The sequence below is a fragment of the Oncorhynchus mykiss genome, chromosome 13, assembly GCF_057628025.1.
Source record: "Oncorhynchus mykiss isolate SJ-2025 chromosome 13, ASM5762802v1, whole genome shotgun sequence".
NCBI classification, from domain to species: domain Eukaryota; kingdom Metazoa; phylum Chordata; class Actinopteri; order Salmoniformes; family Salmonidae; genus Oncorhynchus; species Oncorhynchus mykiss.
In genome coordinates, this window is record NC_143034.1 from 27,970,906 (window position 1) to 27,989,933 (window position 19,028).

The 19,028-nt window shown below is 43.6% G+C and overlaps 1 protein-coding gene across 4 annotated transcripts in view; it reads right to left on the reverse strand.

Annotated features, from left to right (window-relative positions):
• LOC110485835 (rab11 family-interacting protein 4A) overlaps positions 1 to 19,028 on the reverse strand; it is an 85,692-nt gene that overhangs the window by 12,335 nt on the left and 54,329 nt on the right. For all 4 annotated transcript variants that reach the window (XM_021557028.3, XM_021557026.3, XM_090195912.1 and 1 more), the window contains 3 exons: positions 3,745 to 3,986; positions 3,269 to 3,454; positions 1,537 to 1,671 (listed from right to left, as the gene is read on the reverse strand). In XM_021557028.3, the coding sequence (XP_021412703.2) occupies positions 1,537 to 1,671; positions 3,269 to 3,454; positions 3,745 to 3,986 (563 nt within the window). The remainder of the gene's footprint in view (positions 1 to 1,536; positions 1,672 to 3,268; positions 3,455 to 3,744; positions 3,987 to 19,028) is intronic.

Here is a 19,028-nt window from a genome sequence, read left to right on the forward strand (position 1 = left end):
CCCTATAGACCCTGGTCAATAGTAGAGCCCTATAGACCCTGGTCAATAGTAGAGCCCTATAAAGGGAAAAGGGTGCCTTTTACAACACAACCAGAGAGTAGAGCATGAAGGGGATGTCAATGTTAATGAAATAATGTTCCCTGAGGATGCCTATGGGAACAGTAGTATTGCGGGCTCAGCAATAGTTCTGTCTCAAAGCTTTGTGTCTGCTTCACCATTAAACCAAAGAGAGAAATCTCTCTCACACACACAAGTGTGAGAGTATGCACACACACAAATTCACGTGCGCACACACACACACACACACACACACATTTATGCAATTTCAAGCATCTCCCCAGACTGACTGCATGCTGACAAGACGCCTTCAATCATCCATCTCTCCATCCCTCTTTTTCTGTCTCCTCCTGTCCCTCCTTCAAGGATTGATCTTGTGAAGTCTTCCATCACTCTGCCAGCAACACTTCACTCTCAGCGACTTTGCATCATCCATCTTTGCTTTAATATATCCTTCTCCTACAATCCCTCTCTATGTCGCTTTTTCCTTCTCTGCATGCCCATTCAACTATTTATCATCCCACGTTCTCTCGCCTCCCTCCTTTCCCTCTCTCACTTCTCACTTTCTCTCTCCCACTCTCATTCCCCCTCTCTCCTCCCCATCCTCTCTCCCTCTCCTCCCTTTACTACTCCCCCTGTCTTTACTTGCTCTCCTGCAGAAGGTAGGGTCTGACTAATTACTGTAAGCCCAGGTATTCATCTTAGTGGAGAATAATCTTTTCAGGCTAAAGAACTGCAGAGTCAGCAGAGACAGAGCAGCAGTTGAAGGGAAGACAAAACGATTCCAGAGTCCTCACCACTTCATTACATTCATTACCGAGTTCTCCAGCCTAGGGCCACTACTGCTATAGCTTACATATGATAGGGCTGCAGGTGTGTGTGTGTATGTGTGTGTGTATGTCTGTGTACAAGTAAGTTCTATGTGAGATGTGAGTGTGTCAGTCAGTGTGTGTCCATCAAAGCAGGTGTGTGTGTGTGTCTGTCTGTTTGATTACAGAGGAAGGGATTAAATCCACAAAGATCACAAAGGATAACATGTCTGAAAATAGACCGTCTACACCTCTCGCTGTACACACGCTGATGATGTGGGTCAATGAATGGTGGCAACCCATTCTGACATTTGGGGATTTACGTAACAGGTTGTGTGTGCGTGTATGGGCGGGGACAAGATGTTTAAGCCCTTTGTGACATCACCAAAATAAACAGCAGGTCACTATGACAGTATTATCTAACCTATCTTACCTACAGTACAATAGTCAGTCAGGGTAAACATAGTGAACAATAGAAGTGTGTCATCTCCCTGAAGTAATGACCAGCTTCATTTTCTGTGAGAACACATCTCATTCACAGAGCCAGGAGTTTTCCTGTCCACGTGATCTGACATGACCAAAATCCTGCTCCAGTTCTAGACCCACTCAGTCAGCCGGGCTCTAGGCCCGTATGTGTAATGGTGTCTGTGGGTGTCCTGTCCTGTGTTACCTGTTGGCTTTTAGGTTCTTCAGCCTGGCCTCCAGGTCGTTGAGTAGGTTGACCTTCTTACAGCACTGGGAACAGTACACGTCCATCATCTCATTGTTGTACAGGTGACGTGTCTTCCTTGGGGTCTGGCCAGCACTACACACACAGATAAAGATAACGCGTTAGAGACAGAATACACACACACACACACACACACACACACAAAGCAGTAAAATCAGACTTTAAAAATACAGGCACATGCACACACATACACGATTTTGTGCTGTAAATATGTGGTAGGAGAGTAGTGGCCTGAGTGAATATGCTTAATGTGTTGTGAAATCTGTTGTGAAATGTAATGTAAATTGTGTATAACTGCCTTAATATTTCTGTACCCCAGGAAGAGTAGCATCTGCCTTAGCATGAATTACTGGGATCATCATAAATACACAATACAGTAGACACACAAACACATGCAGGTGCAAACACACAGTACATTGTATTCACACTACACCCATCCCCCCCGCCCGCCCACTCACCTGACCACACTCACAAAACAAATTACATGCACGTGCAAACACACAGTTCACTGTATCCCCCCCCCCACACACACACACACATTGCTGTCTGGGTCTACACATATCATGGAGCACTAATCTAAACACAACTTAGAAGTAGGACAAACAAAAGAAAAGTCCATAGTAATGAGTTTAGGTACTTGATATTCGGAGCAGGACCAAGAAAGCTGAATAGTGTTGGGAGTAAATCCTCCTTCAAAACAGCTCTATAGATGAAAATTAATCAAGAGAGGCCCTGGGGGCCATATAGGCTACGTCTCCAATGGCACCCTATTCCCTGTATGGTGCACTAATTCTGACCAGGGCCAATAGGTCTCTGTTCAAAAGTAGTGCAATATGTAGGTAATAGGGTACATTGGGACACCATCATACTCAGTTCCAGTCAAGAGTAAAAACTAATGAGTTTGGTACGAGAAGCTCTGAGAGGAGAGAAGCAGACTGAAGTGGTTACACACACACACAAAAAAATGCATGCAAATGCATATTAACATGCACACATACAAAAACATACATATGTAACAGTATAGCTTCCGTCCCTCTCCTCGCCCCTACCTGGGCTTGAACTAGGGACCCTCTGACAGCAGCCACCCTCGAAGCATCGTTACCCATCACTCCACAAAAGCCGCGGCCCTTGCAGAGCAAGGGGAACAACTACCTTAAGGTCTCAGAGCGAGTGACGTCGCCGATTGAAACTCTATTAGCGCACACCCCGCTAATTAGCTAGCCATTTCACATCGGTTACACATACACACACACTGGGGGATTAAGAGGGTAACAGACTTATAGGACAGGAGGTATGAGACTAGACAGTGAGTGTTTTGTGAAAATATAACATTATGCTCTGTGGGGTTCAGTAAGTCATCACCACTTGGATCTGAAATCGTTCAAACTCTTAGCTCTGTGTGTTCGTATTTCTGGGTTGGGTGATGCTGTGCATGTATTTGTCATCTTTTTTTTGCAGAGTGTTATGCAGATTTCTCTAGTTTATCAGTTTGACTTTCTGGGTTTGACAGGTAATTGATCATCTTCGTGTTAGTGTTTCTGTCTTATATCATTTCACGTAATACGTTTGTATTTCTCGTTGCATATGGTGTTCCCCAACTTTATGTGGATGTTGTAATGATACTCTATGTAATAGTGTGTCTGTGTATTAGTGTGTCAGGGTCTCCTCTTACCTGGAGGGTACAGAGGAGCCCAGGTCAGAGTAGCCGTTGGTGCGCGTCTCGTCCTCGGGGCAGGGGCTGCTGGGAGTGTAGTCCACGTCCTCTCCCTCTCCGTAGTCCTCAAACTGCTCCTCGTTCAGAGAGGCAGAGGAACGCGTCGACAGGTCAGAGGTCACCGATGGGTTTAGCTGACTGCACCTGCAAAAATAGGAAGTAGACTTTCAGGAAGTAACATTCAATAAGTTTAAAGTGTCGTAGTGAAAAAAGACAAATTGTACATACATTTTCAATTATACGGGTGACTATTCAGATTCTGACAGTGCAGATTTTTTAATAAGATTGCAAATGATATATTTCACATGAGGTAGATTACATTACATGTACATTAACAACTCTAACCTCTACAGTTTTTTATAAAGAGAGTTCACTTATGAAGACACCATATGTTCAACACCACACAAAGATGAACAACTAAAAGAGGTACTCACTTGTCTCCAGGAAAGAAAAGTCCCCCCGGTCCATCCTCCTTGTCTACTCCGCTTCTCTCCCCTTCAGAGACATCTGATCCCGGGTTGCTCTCCACAGCACTGTCCATGTCTAACTCTGCCCTCTCTCTGCCCTCCACCTCTCCTTCCTCCTCTCCCTCTGGGAATAGATGGCACCCAGGCTCGGGGTTAACGGACACCCGCGTGCACATGATGACCGGATGTGCAAGCGCTTTGTCACCACGCTGTAGAGAGAGAGAGAGATTTGATTTATTAGGATCCCCATTAGCTGACGCCAATGGCGCCGGCTAGTCTTACCTGGGTCCGAAACAAATAACGAAAAATACATGACAAACAAAATACTTTAACATTTACATACAGAGAGAGAGAGAGGTAAGCAGGGGAGACACACACACACACACACACATTTGTGCAGTCAACAGAACTACAGGACTACGCAAATAGTACTCTCAGACTTTCAGTCAAAATATTGATAGCGTCTAACACTGATAGGCACGTTTTTAGAGTTTCAGCAAAGGTCATACCATGTTGGTTATCAGTGAACAGTGAGCTCAGACCTAAAATCCAAGTGCTACAACAAGTGCTCAAAAGGTGCTAAGTAAAACATTAAAGGGATTTAAATCAGGCTTGTGGATTCCTTCACTCTGATGATCACAGGAGGTCATGGAGGGTATAATCAGCCGAGCCGATATATCGGACCAATATTGGCCTTTTCTAGTTTATCGACTATCTGCTTTGCAGATCTGCTTTGCAGATCGTCCCTCTACATAGCAAAGCTGCTGCTATGCCAGCCACCACTCACTGCCTGAGCACTGCACAATGCAGAGGAATGTCTAGCTGGGAAAATCAGCAGCAGCAAGCTAGCTCATTCTCCCAACAGAAAGGTTCAGTATTGAGAAATGGATGAATTGACACAGTGACCAAAATCAAACTCCTGTTGCAAATATTAGTTTAGTTAATTCACTAATAACATGGCTTCTGTCGACGTGCCTCGACATGCATGTAATAAGCTAAGTAGATAGCTATGTGACCTTTTAGCAAATATTACGAAAACTAACCATTTCATCTGTGGTGTTATATTAGCTACTATGCTAGCTAGCTGGCTAGATAAACAAGGTGCTAAGATATCAGATAGGAGCTAATAGCCAATGTAGCTAGCTAACGTTAGCTGGTTATTATTTTGAACATGCACCCTTTTTCAGCAACGAGCCATATCTGACTTGGGGAGTAACGCTTTGACCACACCGAAGGTGTTTTGCATTTTGGTACACCAGAATTACATTCATTTCCAATGAAACGCTGCGTTTGTCTTGCAGCATTGCTTTGCAGTGCGTTCGGTGTGATGCATACATTGGATTTATCGAACGTATGCGTCAAATTGTGCATAAACGGCTTGACAGAAATGGTAGCAGAAGGTGAATGTTGAACTTTTGTTGCATGCATATCCAGCTAATTATGCGTGCTATTTTGCGCATTCACTCGTATGTGTTCGAAGCGTAATGTTAGCTATTTACAGGTGTGCTGATCTGACCAGCCGCAATCGAGTGATGCTTCAACGCAAATGTTGTTGATCAGTATGCTAATATAAGTCCCAAATGGAAGACAAACAGATTGTCATCTGTAGCACCATAGACTCCACTGATCAGCCAAAACAAGCTCAATAACTCAATGCATGCACACAATCCTATTGAATATGCATTCACCGGTATTGTGAGTAGGCCAATGCCTTCTTAATGTGCCCAGTTTATCAAGAGATTTACCATTCGAATACAATTATTACCATTATGCTGTTCTGTAGTTAGATTGGTAAAAACAAATTCAAATGTATTGTTTGACTTGAAAATGTATGCATTACTGCATACACGGCTGTCTCTGGGACATTTTGTCAACAACATTTTTAAATGTAATTTGATTGAATATCGGTCTAAAATATCGGCCTAAAATATCGGCCATCGGACTCCTTGACTCCAAAAAAATCAATATCGGCCCTAAAAAATCGGTATCAATCGTTCTCTATAATAGAGGAACATTACTTTATTTCTACATTCCTGAGAAGTAGGAGGGAGGGAGAGAGAAGGAGAGAGGGGGGGTAAGAGAGAGGTTGGGTAGGGAGAGAGAGGGAGAGAGAGGAGGGTAGGGAGAGGGAGGGAGGGAGAGAGAGAGCGAGAGAGAGGAGGGGAGAACGAGAGGGGGAGAGTGAACGAGAGGGGGAGAGGGAGATAGAGAGAGAGGTACAGAGGGCAGACCAATAACACACATGTATATCATCCCACACTGAGCATTAGAGGCTAATAAAGGCATAATTCTCTCTCTCTCCCTGTTGGGCTCCTGAGTGGTGCAGCCGTCTAAGGCACTGAATCTCAGTGCAAGAGGTGTTCCTGGTTCAAATCCAGGCTGCATCACATCCGGCCGTGATTGGGAGTCCCATAGGGTTTGGTCGGGGTAGGCCGTCATTGTAAATAAGAATTTTTTCTTAACTGACTTGCCTACTTAAATAAAGGTTATATTTATTTAATTCCTAACATCACTAGAGCTCTGTTGGAGCCTGTCTGCCTCCCAGAACACACACACAGCACGTACGCACTCACTATCTGGAAAGCGCACACATATCTATGTGCAGACTACAGGACAACACAAATAGTACTGTCAGCCTTATTAACATCACCAGTCAAAACATTGATAGAGTGAAACACTGACAGATACATTTTTAGGTTTTCAGTAAAGGTCAAAACGTGTTGGTTGAACAGTGATCAGTGAGCACAAACCTAAAACGCAAGGGCGGGAACAAGTGCTCAAACGTGGTCTTAACTCAAACAAGGTCGTAAGTGAAACACTAAAGGAATTTCAATTAGGCTAGTGGAACCCGTCACTGTGAGAAGACCCAGAGGGTCACGGGCGGTATTGAGGTGGGGGGGGGTTAAAGATCATGAGACACTTGTCATTCATTCAGTGTTACTCCAACAGCTCTAATCCAGTCTAATGCTAATAGAATAACCTTACTTTATCTCTACATGCCTGAGAAGTAGGAGGGAGGGAGAGAGAGAGTGAGAGAGATGAGGGAGTGAGAGAGAGACGAGAAAGAGTGAGAGAGAGACGAGAAAGGGTGAGAGAGAGAGACAAGAAAGAGGGATGTAAAGAGGGCAGCCCAATTACACACAGGTACATCCCACACAGAGCATTAGACAGATTTAGAGAATAGTAAAGGCAATATCACTCAAGGGCTGTCACCTCTAACTGATCTCTCTCTCTCTCAATACTGGTTGAACTGCTAACGGACGAAAACTCAGGGCTGGAAGCCAAAAGCACTATTCCTAAATTCACTAAAGCGCTGTTGGAGCATGTCTGCCTCCCAGAACACACACCCAACCCTTGATCGCACATACACACATAAACACATACCCGCCCTTTGATCGCGCACACACACACACACACACACACACACATACACACACACACACACACAGTCTGTAGGATTAAGGGACAGCAGCAGGGACCCTGAGGCAGGGAGGGCCAGGGACAATACAAGGAGAAAGAGCCTGTTTAGTATTCCATAGAGGACCAGGAGGGGGTCTTCACATCTCCATGCCCCAGGGAATGCCACCCAGCATGGGGTAGAGGCAATAACCTAGGCCCCATCGCACCTCTCGGGATGGAAATATTACACTGCAAGAAAAAAGGAGCAGTAGTAGAGGCAGAGTGAAGAGTGTAAATTCCTTACTGGAAACGCACAAAGAAAAACACACAGTAGAAAGAATTGGTACGATTTTAGGTGAATGGTGTTGATTAACCCAAATTGACACCTGTGGCTGAAGAACTATTTGGGCGTGAGGAAGCCGTTTTGCATAGCCAGTGTGTACAGCGTAGGATCTGGTTAAAGTACAGTTCAGTGTGCAGAAGTTGAGCGACTTCCAAAAGGTCTTCTCCCTCAAGACATGAGACTCAGACAGGGCCTCCATTAAGTCTGAATTAAAGTTCAGTTGAGGGCAGATGGACGGACAGAAAGACAGACAAACAAAATAAAGGCACACACACACACCCCTTCTGCACACATGCACTCACACACACATATACTCTCACTCACTCACACAAACACGCACGCACACACACACACAAACACGGACAGCCAGACAGCGTCACCCCAGCACTGGTAGTCCAGTACAATAGAGACTGGGACAGTTTGGCCAGGGTGGGTGAATGCCTTTATGCCAGTAAGCAGTTGGTAGCTTAGGTCAAAAGAGACAGGGTAGAGAAGGATGGGGTAGTGGTTTGTTTTGGACGGGGTTCAGCTGGCACTCCTCCAGTCACTCCTTAGCCTTTCTGACAACAGTGGGAACAGGGTGATCAATGGGAGGGGCAGAGGGGGTGGAGTTGTTGTGTGTGTGTGTGTAGCAGTGTGTGTATGGAGACCGGCTTCTCTACTGGATCCTTGCACAACAAACTACTCCTGAAAAGCCTGCCGGCCATAACAGCTGAATACCTAGGCTACCTCGGGCTAAAACATCACTGTGTTCCCAAAAGTGCACCAGGATGCTGTCAGAGCCATATATATACAGTCTGTGGTGGTTGCCAAATGACCTCACAGCAGCCAGTGGGTGTTACTTGAATGCCAGAGGGTGTTGCACTCTGCTTTAATAATGCCATGTGCCATGTTAGTACAAGATTTATGAGCATCAGAGAGGGTACAGTTGATCACCACCTCCCAGGATATGCCTATTCTTGCTCTTCTCTAACATTGATAGCTCTGGATCACTTACTGGAGTTCTCTGTCTCTCTAACTCTCTCCCTCTTTCTCTCTATAACTCTCCCTCTCGCTCTTTCTCTGGTTTCCCATTCAAAATCAAGTGAGAGATGGGAAGCCCCCAACAACCTGAGAGATCAAAACCCAGGAGAGACCGAGACCCAGGGGCTCTGGTCTGATTTCCTTATATCCAGGCCAACACGCTTCCACACATCCCAGGTGACGTCAGGGGCTGGAGGGTGTGAGGAGATGTAGAGGGGATGAGGTGACGGAGTGTAAAAAGGCTTTTCTATTCCCTAACTATGTCCTAATGCCAACAATTAAGTTGTGGTGGCATGTGTGTGTGCGTGTGTGTGCGTACGTGTGTGTGCGTAAGCGCATGTGTGTTTGTGCAGAAGTGTGTGCGTGTGGGAAGCGGGCAGGTCAAGGAAGGGCAATAACAGCTTCTCTACCTGATCCTCGCGAAACAAACTGATCCTGGAAAGCCTGGCGGCCATAACAACTGAATATCTAGGCTGCGTCTCAAATGGCACCTTGTTCCCTATGTAGTACACTATATGGGAGTCATTTGGCACATATCCCTAGGATACCTACAGTACACATCTCTATGTTCTTGTTGTGTTCCCAAAAGTGCACCAGGATGCTGTCAGAGCCTTATATATAGATGTCTGTGGAGGTTGCCAAATGAGCCAAATGGCCGCAGAGCAGCCACTGGGTGTTGCCTTGAATGCCAGAGGGGGTTGCACTCTTCTTTATGATGCCATGTTAGCACAGGCTTTATGAGCTGGGGATAGTGTACACTTGATCACCGTCTCCTGCTATATGCCACTTCTGCCTCTTCTAACTAGAGTCCTCTCCCTCTCTCTCACTCTCTCTCTCAATCTCTCACTCGCTCAATGTCTTTCTCTCTCTCTCGCAATCTTTTTCTCTCTCGCTAACCTACAATCAAAGATTAGGTTGGAGATGGGAAGCCCCCAACCACCTGAGAGAGACCCAAGACCCAGGGGTTCTGGCCTGGTTTCCTTATATCCAGGCCATCACTCATTCCACCCTCTCCCTCTCTCTCTTCCTCCACTTCCACACATCCCAGGTGAGATCAGGGTCTGGAAGGTGTGAAGGGAGGGAGAGGGGAGAGGTGATGGAGTAGAAGAAAGCTTTTCTATTACCAAAGAGTCCTTGGTATGCCACCAGGCTGTTAGTCAAATCAGATCAAATTGTATTAGTCACATGCGCTGAATACAACAGGACCTTACAGTGAAATGCTTACTTACGAGTCCCTAACCAACAATGCAGTTGAAAAAAAATACAGATAAGAATAAGAGATAAAAGTAACAAGTAATTAAAGAGCAGCAGTGAAGTGTGCACGTGTGTTTGTGTGCATACACATGTGACTCGTTTCAGGAAGCTAGGCGTATCTCGCGGGTCACTACTTCACAGGAGAGCCATTTGAACTTAAATGTTCATTTTTTGGCAGAAATGCTTTCTGGAACATGTGAACTTTCATGTGCCTTAATAACAAACTTGTATTCCATCTGTAAATACAAATACAATTGTTAAATTACGAGCCTAGTTGGTTTAGCCACAGAAAAAGCCAGCAACCTTTCCACTAGCCATGATTGGCTGAGATAATGAGTGGGCTGGACACGCCGAGAGATGAGTTCGGATTGGTCTGCCATGTAGCACACGTCTGTCTATTTGAGCTGGTCAGTATGTGTAGGTAATCCTGTCTAACGCAGCTTTAAAAATATATATATTGCATAGTAGAACTGCATAAGTGTTGTCTCCACTTTCTGGAGGACTGGGTTTTGAAATCAGTGGAATTAGAGTATGATAGCTAAGGAGATGGACACCTGTCTCCGGATTACATTTTCAAACTAAGGGCATCCGTGACAGGGAGAGGCATCCATCCATGATGTATACAGGTAAGATAGTCTAGCTAGCTACATTTAAAGATATTACATGTTTCTAATTTTGACAGAAAGTCGTTCATTTCATTTCAAGTTAAAGTGTACTGTTAACTAGCTAGCTAACGTTAGCTGTCTGCCTCGCTAGCTAACGTTACGTGTATGATCTTATTATTCGAATCTCAGAGCCATTTGCTTTGCTAGTTATAGCCTAATGTTAGCTAGCTAACATTGAACCTGGTTGGTTAGCTACCTGCAGATTCATGCTGGGTAGTAACGTCAAGAGTTGGGATTATGGTTCATTGTTTACCTAGCTAGCTAGATAGATGTCTTAACAAAAGACTCCACTATGCAAGTAACCATTTCAATAGAATGTCACTCGACAACTGTCAATAGACTTACATTGGGGCAAAAAAGTATTTAGTCAGCCACCAATTGTGCAAGTTCTCCCACTTAAAAAGATGAGAGCGGCCTGTAATTTTCATCATAGGTACACTTCAACTATGACAGACAAAATGACGGAAAAAAATACAGAAAATCACATTTTAGGATTTTTTATGAATTTATTTGCAAATTATGGTGGAAAATAAGTATTTGGTCAATAACAAAAGTTTATCTCAATACTTTGTTATATACCATTTGTTGGCAATGACAGAGGTCAAACGTTTTCTGTAAGTCTTCACAAGGTTTTCACACACTGTTGCTGGTATTTTGGCCCATTCCTCCATGCAGATCTCCTCTAGAGCAGTGATATTTTGGGGCTGTTGCTGGACAACACGGTCTTTCAACTCCCTCCAAAGATGTTCTATGGGGTTGAGATCTGGAGACTGGCTAGGCCACTCCAGGACCTTGAAATGCTTCTTACGAAGCCACTCATTCGTTGCCCGGGCGGTGTGTTTGGGATCATTGTCATGCTGAAAGACCCAGCCACGTTTCATCTTCAATGCCCTTGCTGATGGAAGGAGGTTTTCACTCAAAATCTCACGATACATGGCCCCATTCATTCTTTCCTTTACACGGATCAGTCGACCTGGTCCCTTTGCAGAAAAACAGCCCCAAAGCATGATGTTTCCACCCCCATGCTTCACAGTAGGTATGGTGTTCTTTGGATACAACTCGGCATTCTTTGTCCTCCAAACACGACGAGTTGAGTTTTTACCAAAAATTTCAATTTTGGTTTCATCTGACCATATGACATTCTCCCAATCTTCTTCTGGATCATCCAAATACTCTCATGTACTGGCTTAAGCAGGGGGACACGTCTGGCACTGCAGGATTTGAGTTCCTGGCGGCGTAGTGTGTTACTGATGGTAGGCTTGTTACTTTAGTCCCAGCTCACTGCAGGTCATTCACTAGTCTTCCATTTCCTAATAATTGCTCCCACAGTTGATTTATTCAAACCAAGCTGCTTACCTATTGCAGATTCAGTCTTCCCAGCCTGGTGCAGGTCTACAATTTTGTTTCTGGTGTCCTTTGACAGCTCTTTGGCCTTGGCCATAGTGGAGTTTGGAGTGTGACTGTTTGGACAGGTGTCTTTTATACTGATAACAAGTTCAAACAGGTGCCATTAACCTGTTGGTACTAGGGGGCAGTATTTTCATTTTTGGAAAAATAACGTTCCCAAATTAAACGGGATATTTTGTCAGGACAAGATGCTAGAATATGCATATAATTGACAGCTTAGGATAGAAAACACTCTAAAGTTTCCAAAACTGTAAAAATATTGTCTGTGAGTATAACAGAACTGATGTTACAGGCGAAAGCCTGAGAAAAATCCAATCCGGAAGTGACTCATCTTTTGAAAGCCCTGCGTTCCGATGCGTCCCTATTGAGCTGTGAATGCCCTATAAACCAGATTACGCTTTCTACGTATTCTCCAAGGTGTTTACAGCATTGTGACGTAGTTTTACGCATTTATGTTGAAGAATACCCGTAGGCGGCTTCAATGTGCAAGTGGTCACCTGATGCTCCCAGAGAAATTCTCACGTAAAATACAGAGGTAGCCATTATTCCAATCGCTTCTACTGAGAAACCAATTGTCCCGGTTGATATATTATCGAATAGATATTTGAAAAACACCTTGAGGATTGATTATAAACAACGTTTGCCATGTTTGTCGATATTATGGAGCTAATTTGGAATATTTTTCGGCGTTGTCGTGGCTGCAATTTCCGGTCGATTTCTCAACCAAACGTGAAGAACAAACGGAGCTATTTCGCCTACAAAAATAATATTTTGGGGAAAAATGAACTTTGGCTATCTACCTGGGAGTCTCGTGAGTGAAAACATCCGAAGGTCATCAAAGGTAAACGATTTAATTTGATTGCTTTTCTGATTTTCGTGACAAGGTTGCCTGCTGCTAGCAAGGCATAATGCTATGCTAGGCTATCGATAAACTTACACAAATGCTTGTCTAGCTTTGGCTGTAAAGCATATTTTGAAAATCTGAGATGACAGGGTGATTAACAAAAGGCTAAGCTGTGTTCCAATATATTTCACTTGTGATTTTCATGAATAGGAAGATTTTCTAGGAAGATTTATGTCCGTGGCGTTATGCTAATTAGTGTCAGATGATGACAACGGTCCTGTTCACGGGATGGGGTGTCACTAGAGGTTAATACAGGTAACGAGTGGAGGACAGAGGAGCCTCTTAAAGAAGAAGTTACAGGTCTGTGAGAGCCAGAAATCTTGCTTGTTTGTAGGTGACCAAATACTTATTTCCCACCATCATTTGCAAATAAATTCATTAAAAATCCTACAGTGATTTTCTGGATTTTCTTTTTTCATTTTGTCTGTCATAGTTGAAGTGTACCTATGATGAAAATTACAGGCCTCTCTCGTCTTTTTAAGTGGGAGAACTTGCACAATTGGTGGCTGACTAAATACTTTTTTGCCCCACTGTGGCTGCAAAATTCGCTCTGGCTATCTACTCTGATTTCAGAGCACTCTCGTCTGAGTGTGCCAGAACACAGAATAACTGAAGTATTTACGAAAGCTCAACACCCGTTGCATATTGCCGGTGTCAGTAAACGTTGGCAAAAAATATTAAATTGTTGCCAGCAGCACTGTTGCTGTCACCAACTCTCTGGATAATGTATAAAAGAGCCTAACCAGCTCTGATAGGGTGAGTAAAATGGTCAGAGTGAGCTGTTCTCTCGTTTGTGTCTGGAAGTAGCTAGCAAGCTAGCCAACGTTAGACAGTTAGTTTGGGTGCTTGATTGCAGTTGTTAGGACAGAACGCTCAGATCAACCCTTAAAGAGATGGGTGGGGCTAAAGCTTAAGAGGGTGTGAATGAATGGGTGTAGACAAAGAAGAGCTCTCCAGTAGGTACCAAAACATTCAAAGGCCATTTTCTCAAAAGTGAGAAACAAGTCCCATTGTTCCTCAAATGCAGTGTATGTAATACCATGTTGTAGCTCTGTGTCTTTGCTTTAATTCAATGTATTAAAAAAAACACAATTTAATTTTGCTACATAAGACTGAATCAAGGCGGTCGTCACATATGACATATGACACATGAACTCATGTGTTCATGTTAAAGACTGTACTCAGCCCTTTCCCCCGTCCTTGTGTTTATGATGCCAGATAAGTCTTCCATCTCTCCTCTCTCCCAACTCTCCTCTCCTCCATCCCATCTCTCCTCTCTCCCATCTCTCCTCTCCTCTATCCCATCTCTCCTCTCTCTCCCATTTCTACTCTCCCCTCTCTCATTTCTCCTCACACCCTCAGTCATCGGCCGACCCAGCCTGCCGGACGTCTTTATTAGGCTCATCATGGCCTGCTCACTCAGTGGAGAGGGAAAAGCCCATCAGTAAAATCACTGTTATTGATGCTCTGCTACACACAGTAGAGTAGAGCGGCTCCAGCTCTGGGCGATGCAATGCTGTGTTTGTGTCTAAAGACTAAAGAGAGGATAATTCAGAAGGACGCTTCTCAATAGTCTACGCTGTCTTCCTGTCCTCGTCTCCTCACCTCCATCTACACTACAGACATGAAAGCAATTATATTTCAATATATTGCATATCAATAGTCTAAAGATGTCTTCCTCTCCTCATCCCCTTTTCTTTATCTACACTAATATAAAAACACTAGAGGCTCCTACAGACGTGGAATTGTGTGTCACAGGGACAATAGGTACTAAAGTGAGGTCAGTGTCAGTTGCTGTCATATCACAGGTAGAGGAGAATGAGAGTTACTGAGAGATGATTGCCAGGTGGGTGATAGCACAGCACAAAAAGAGAGAATGAGAAATGGCTCCACATCGGTGGTGCAAGCACTGAGTTACAATATAAAGTGCTTTGGACAGCAGAGAAGCGCTAGATACAGTCATGCCAAATCATTACTATTAACCAGAAGGTGCTCCTGAAGACATTGGGTTTGTGTGCTGCAGTCTGAGAGAGAGAGAGAGAGAGAGGGAGAGAACAGCATGGATCTCTGAGAGGAGGATCAGTAGAGCCATCTATTATTCACATCCAGCGCACTAGAGGAGAGGACATGAGAGAGGGAAAAGACAGGGAGAGAGAAAGGAAGAGGAGAGAAAGAAAGGAACTGCTCTTCCCCTCCAGTCACACACCCACTGAGGGAGAACAGAGTGGAGAGATCACAGAGCTGGACAGAGAGGGATGAGAGAAAGAGGGAGAGAGAGTCAGAGAGAAGGGGGGAGAAACTGAGATAGAGGCATGAGGCTTGACACCAGCTTCACCAGCCATGGGATTGACTTAGACAATGAACAGAAACTTAGAGGGAGGGAGGAAGGGGAAATAGGGTGTCAGTCTAATGACCGTGGGATGTTTAACCTACACTGTGTGGTAATATGGTGTGTCATACCATAGCTCTTGGGTAATGCTGTGGGTGGTATCGGGCATGGTGAAATGCAAAACAAAAAACATACATCATTAATTTGTTATGGCTTCAAGTTTGAACAATAAAGTTGCTGGGCAGACACACTTGCTGGAGCACCTTAACAACAATTACCACTAAGCAACAAGCATCTACAGTGCATGTACAAGCTGTGTTTGTGATATTCAAAAGTATATCTGTAAAACATTACGGAATCCATCTCAACTAACTTAATGTATGATATTAGTTCATGTACTAATATCAGTTCATCAGTTACGCAAGAGCATTAGCATCCACATATTCTTAGCTGGACCCACAGTCAAATTATACTCATGCAAATACATGCAAACACTTCTATGCTATTTCCAACATGTTGTCACACAAACCTCCAGAGTTTTTCTTGGAAAAACACTGATGAATATAGTTTGGTCACGTCAGCAAGTTGATGTTAGTGGGAAAATTACATTTACATTTTAAAGCACCATCTGTTCAGAGTATTTTGAGATAACATGAATATATTAATACACATATGGGATGAATCTAGACTAGATTCATCTGGCTCAAACAGACTTGGGCAGATGTAACGGCTACTTTCACACATGATATCCCACTGGGCCCACACAATGAAATGACGTTGAACCAACGTGGAGAAAGAAAAGAAAGGAATAGAGAGAGAAAGAGAGAGAGAGAGAGAGAGAGAAAGAGAAGGGGAAAAAACTGAGATAGAGTGGGAGGATGTAGAAATAAATAGAGAGAGAAAGAGAGAGAGAGAAGGGGGAAAAACTGAGATAGAGTGGGAGGATGAAAGATGAAATTTACAATTGAGGCATGAGGCTTGACACCAGCTTCACCAACCATGGGAATGACTAAGACTCACGATTCCCTAAGTTCCATCTGGCCAACAGAAACTTAAGAGGGAGGGGAATCTGAAGACAAGTTTCCTGTCGTGTTGACGCTCCCCTTACTACAGTATGACTATGGTGTAATTGTAATAACTATAGAGTACTGTGTAATATGGATGCCATACTAGCTCTTGGGTAATGTTTGGTGTTGGACATGGTGAAACGCAAAAATACAAAACATACATCATACATTTGTTATGGGTTCTAGTTTGAACAATAAAGGTCGCTAGGGATAGTCTAAGTTGCTGGAGCACATTATGCACAATTGAGAGCATCCTGTACCGCCTGGTACGGAAACTGCACCGCCCGCAACCGCAGGGCTCTCCAGAGGGTGGTGCGGTGTGCCCAACATACCGCCTGCCCTCAAGGACTCCAACAGCACTTGATGTCATAGGAAGACCAAAAAGATCATCAAGGACATCAACCACCCGAGCCACGGCCTGTTCATCCCGCTATCATCCAGAATGCGAGGTCAGTACAGGTGCATGAAAGCTGGGACCAAGAGACTGAAAAATAGCTTCTATCTGAAGGCCATCAGATTGTTAAATAGCCATCACTAGCCGGCTACCACCCGGTTACTCAACCCTGCACCTTAGAGGCTGCTGCCCTATGAACATAGACACGGAATCACTGGTCACTTTAATAATAGAACAATAGTCACTTTAATAATGGAACACTAGTCACTTTTATAATGTTTACATACTGTTTTACTAATTTTATACGTAGAGTGCATTCAGAAATATTCAGACCCCTTGACTTTTTCACACATTTCGTTACGTTACAGCCTTATTCTAAAACAGATTACATAAATAAAAATCCTCATCAATCTAAACCCAATACCCCATAATGACAAAGCGAAAACGGGTTATTAGAAATGTTACCAAATATATTAAAAATAAAAAACAGAAATACCTTATTTACATAAGTATTCAGACCCTTTTTCATATGAGACTCAAAATTGAGTTCAGTTGCATCCTGTTTCCATAGATCATCTTTGATATGTTTTGACAAGTTGATTGGAGACCACCTGTGGTAAATTCAATTGTTAGGACATGATTTGGAAAGGCACACACCTGTCTATGTAATGTCCCACAGTTGACAGTGCATGTCCAAGCAAAAACCAAGCCATGAGGTCAAAGGAATTGTCCGTAGATCTCTGAGACAGGTTTGTGTCGGGGCACAGATCTGGGGAAGGGTACCAAAAATGTCTGCAGCATTGAAGGTCCCCAAGAACACAGTGGACTCCATCATTCTTAAATGGAAGACGTTTAGAACCACCAAGACAATTCCTAGAGCTGGCCGTCCGGCAAAACTGAGCAATCGGGGAGTGACCAAGAACCCGATGGTTACAATTAATGGACATTTTTTTAGGGGTTGACACATTTTTTGTTTGGATAAGTCAAGTCTGACATGTTAAAGTGGAAATTACTAACTTTAGACACCTTCTTAAAACTTGAATACACTACAACTTGCATTTCCTGCTGTCACAACAGTGATCAATTAAGATAGTACACCTGCACTGTATATGTAAGTGTTATACAACAGTAAAGTACACCTCTATAACACTTCTGAATCATCTCAACTTTAGTTCCCAGTATAATGCAGCATGATATTCAGTGATATTCGTGCAAATACGTAGTCAAACATGTCCAAGATATTTACAGCATGTTGGCACACAAACCTTGGAAAAAACATTGATAATAGTTTGGAAAAATTCAGCAAGTTAGTGGAAAAGAGACATTTCCATTTTAAAGCACCATCTGTTCAGAGTATGGCGAGATAACATGAATATGTTAACACACACATGGGATGAATTTGGGCTACATTCATCCTGCTCAAACAGAAAGTTGTAGTCTCCACTTTCACACATCTTTCTCTCTCACTCCAATTCACTAGCAAATGTCATGTAACATTAACAATATTGGAAAAGCCTTAAAACACCTCTGATCGACAACTACCTCTTTCCCAGGACTAAGTTCCTTTTAAGTGGAGAGACAACACTGCTCCTAAGACTAATGAATAAAATGGACTACTCCCTCTCTGATCCTATGTGGTGCTGAAGGTCAATAACATTTGAGCGCTGGACATGTGCTCAAGTGCTCTCTCCAACACAATGGAGTCTACCTGTGCAGTCACTAAACAATATTGCTTTTTAAGTCTATTTTACTGTCCTTTACCAGTAGGCCTATGTGTTAACTGTTTAGTCAGTATGTTTCCTTCTCTGAGTACAGCTGAGGTTATTTCCAGTGTTTCCTATGTGTGTGTTTTGGATCTTTATGATTCAACCTCTTGCAGCAATGGAGAGACTCTCAGCCCACACAGTCACAGACGGAGTAAAACAAAAAACCCTGAGAGTCAGAAAAGAACAGGAACTGATGACTCATAATCCAGCAGCATTCTGTAAAGTAATCACTAGAAGTCTCTATAAGCACTTCAGGTTTTGGCTACTGAGACACACACAGACACAAACAGAAATGCGTGAGGCACGTGCTGACACATAAACTATAGACACACACAAACACAAACACTTAGAAATTGACACATACCCTCATACACACAACCTCATAACTGACAGCCGCTCCTGTATACTTGTTCTAGGACACCTGTACAGTAGTAGGTCCTCGAGTCTCTCTGTGGACTCAGCTTCTCCAAACCACCATTCATTATGTGCCATTGATCTGTCACGTTTTCAGGGTGTGTGTTTCAAACAAACACACGCTTTATCTTCGACGATAGGAAGGACCCATTTCACACACCCACACCCACCCCAGAGTGTTTCCTGTCCTGTGTTTTCCAGAGTGTCTCTGTATCCCTGTATCAACCCAATTGGCTGTATTGGATTTCCCAGTAAAAAGAATTCTCCATTCCTTTGTCCTGGAGAA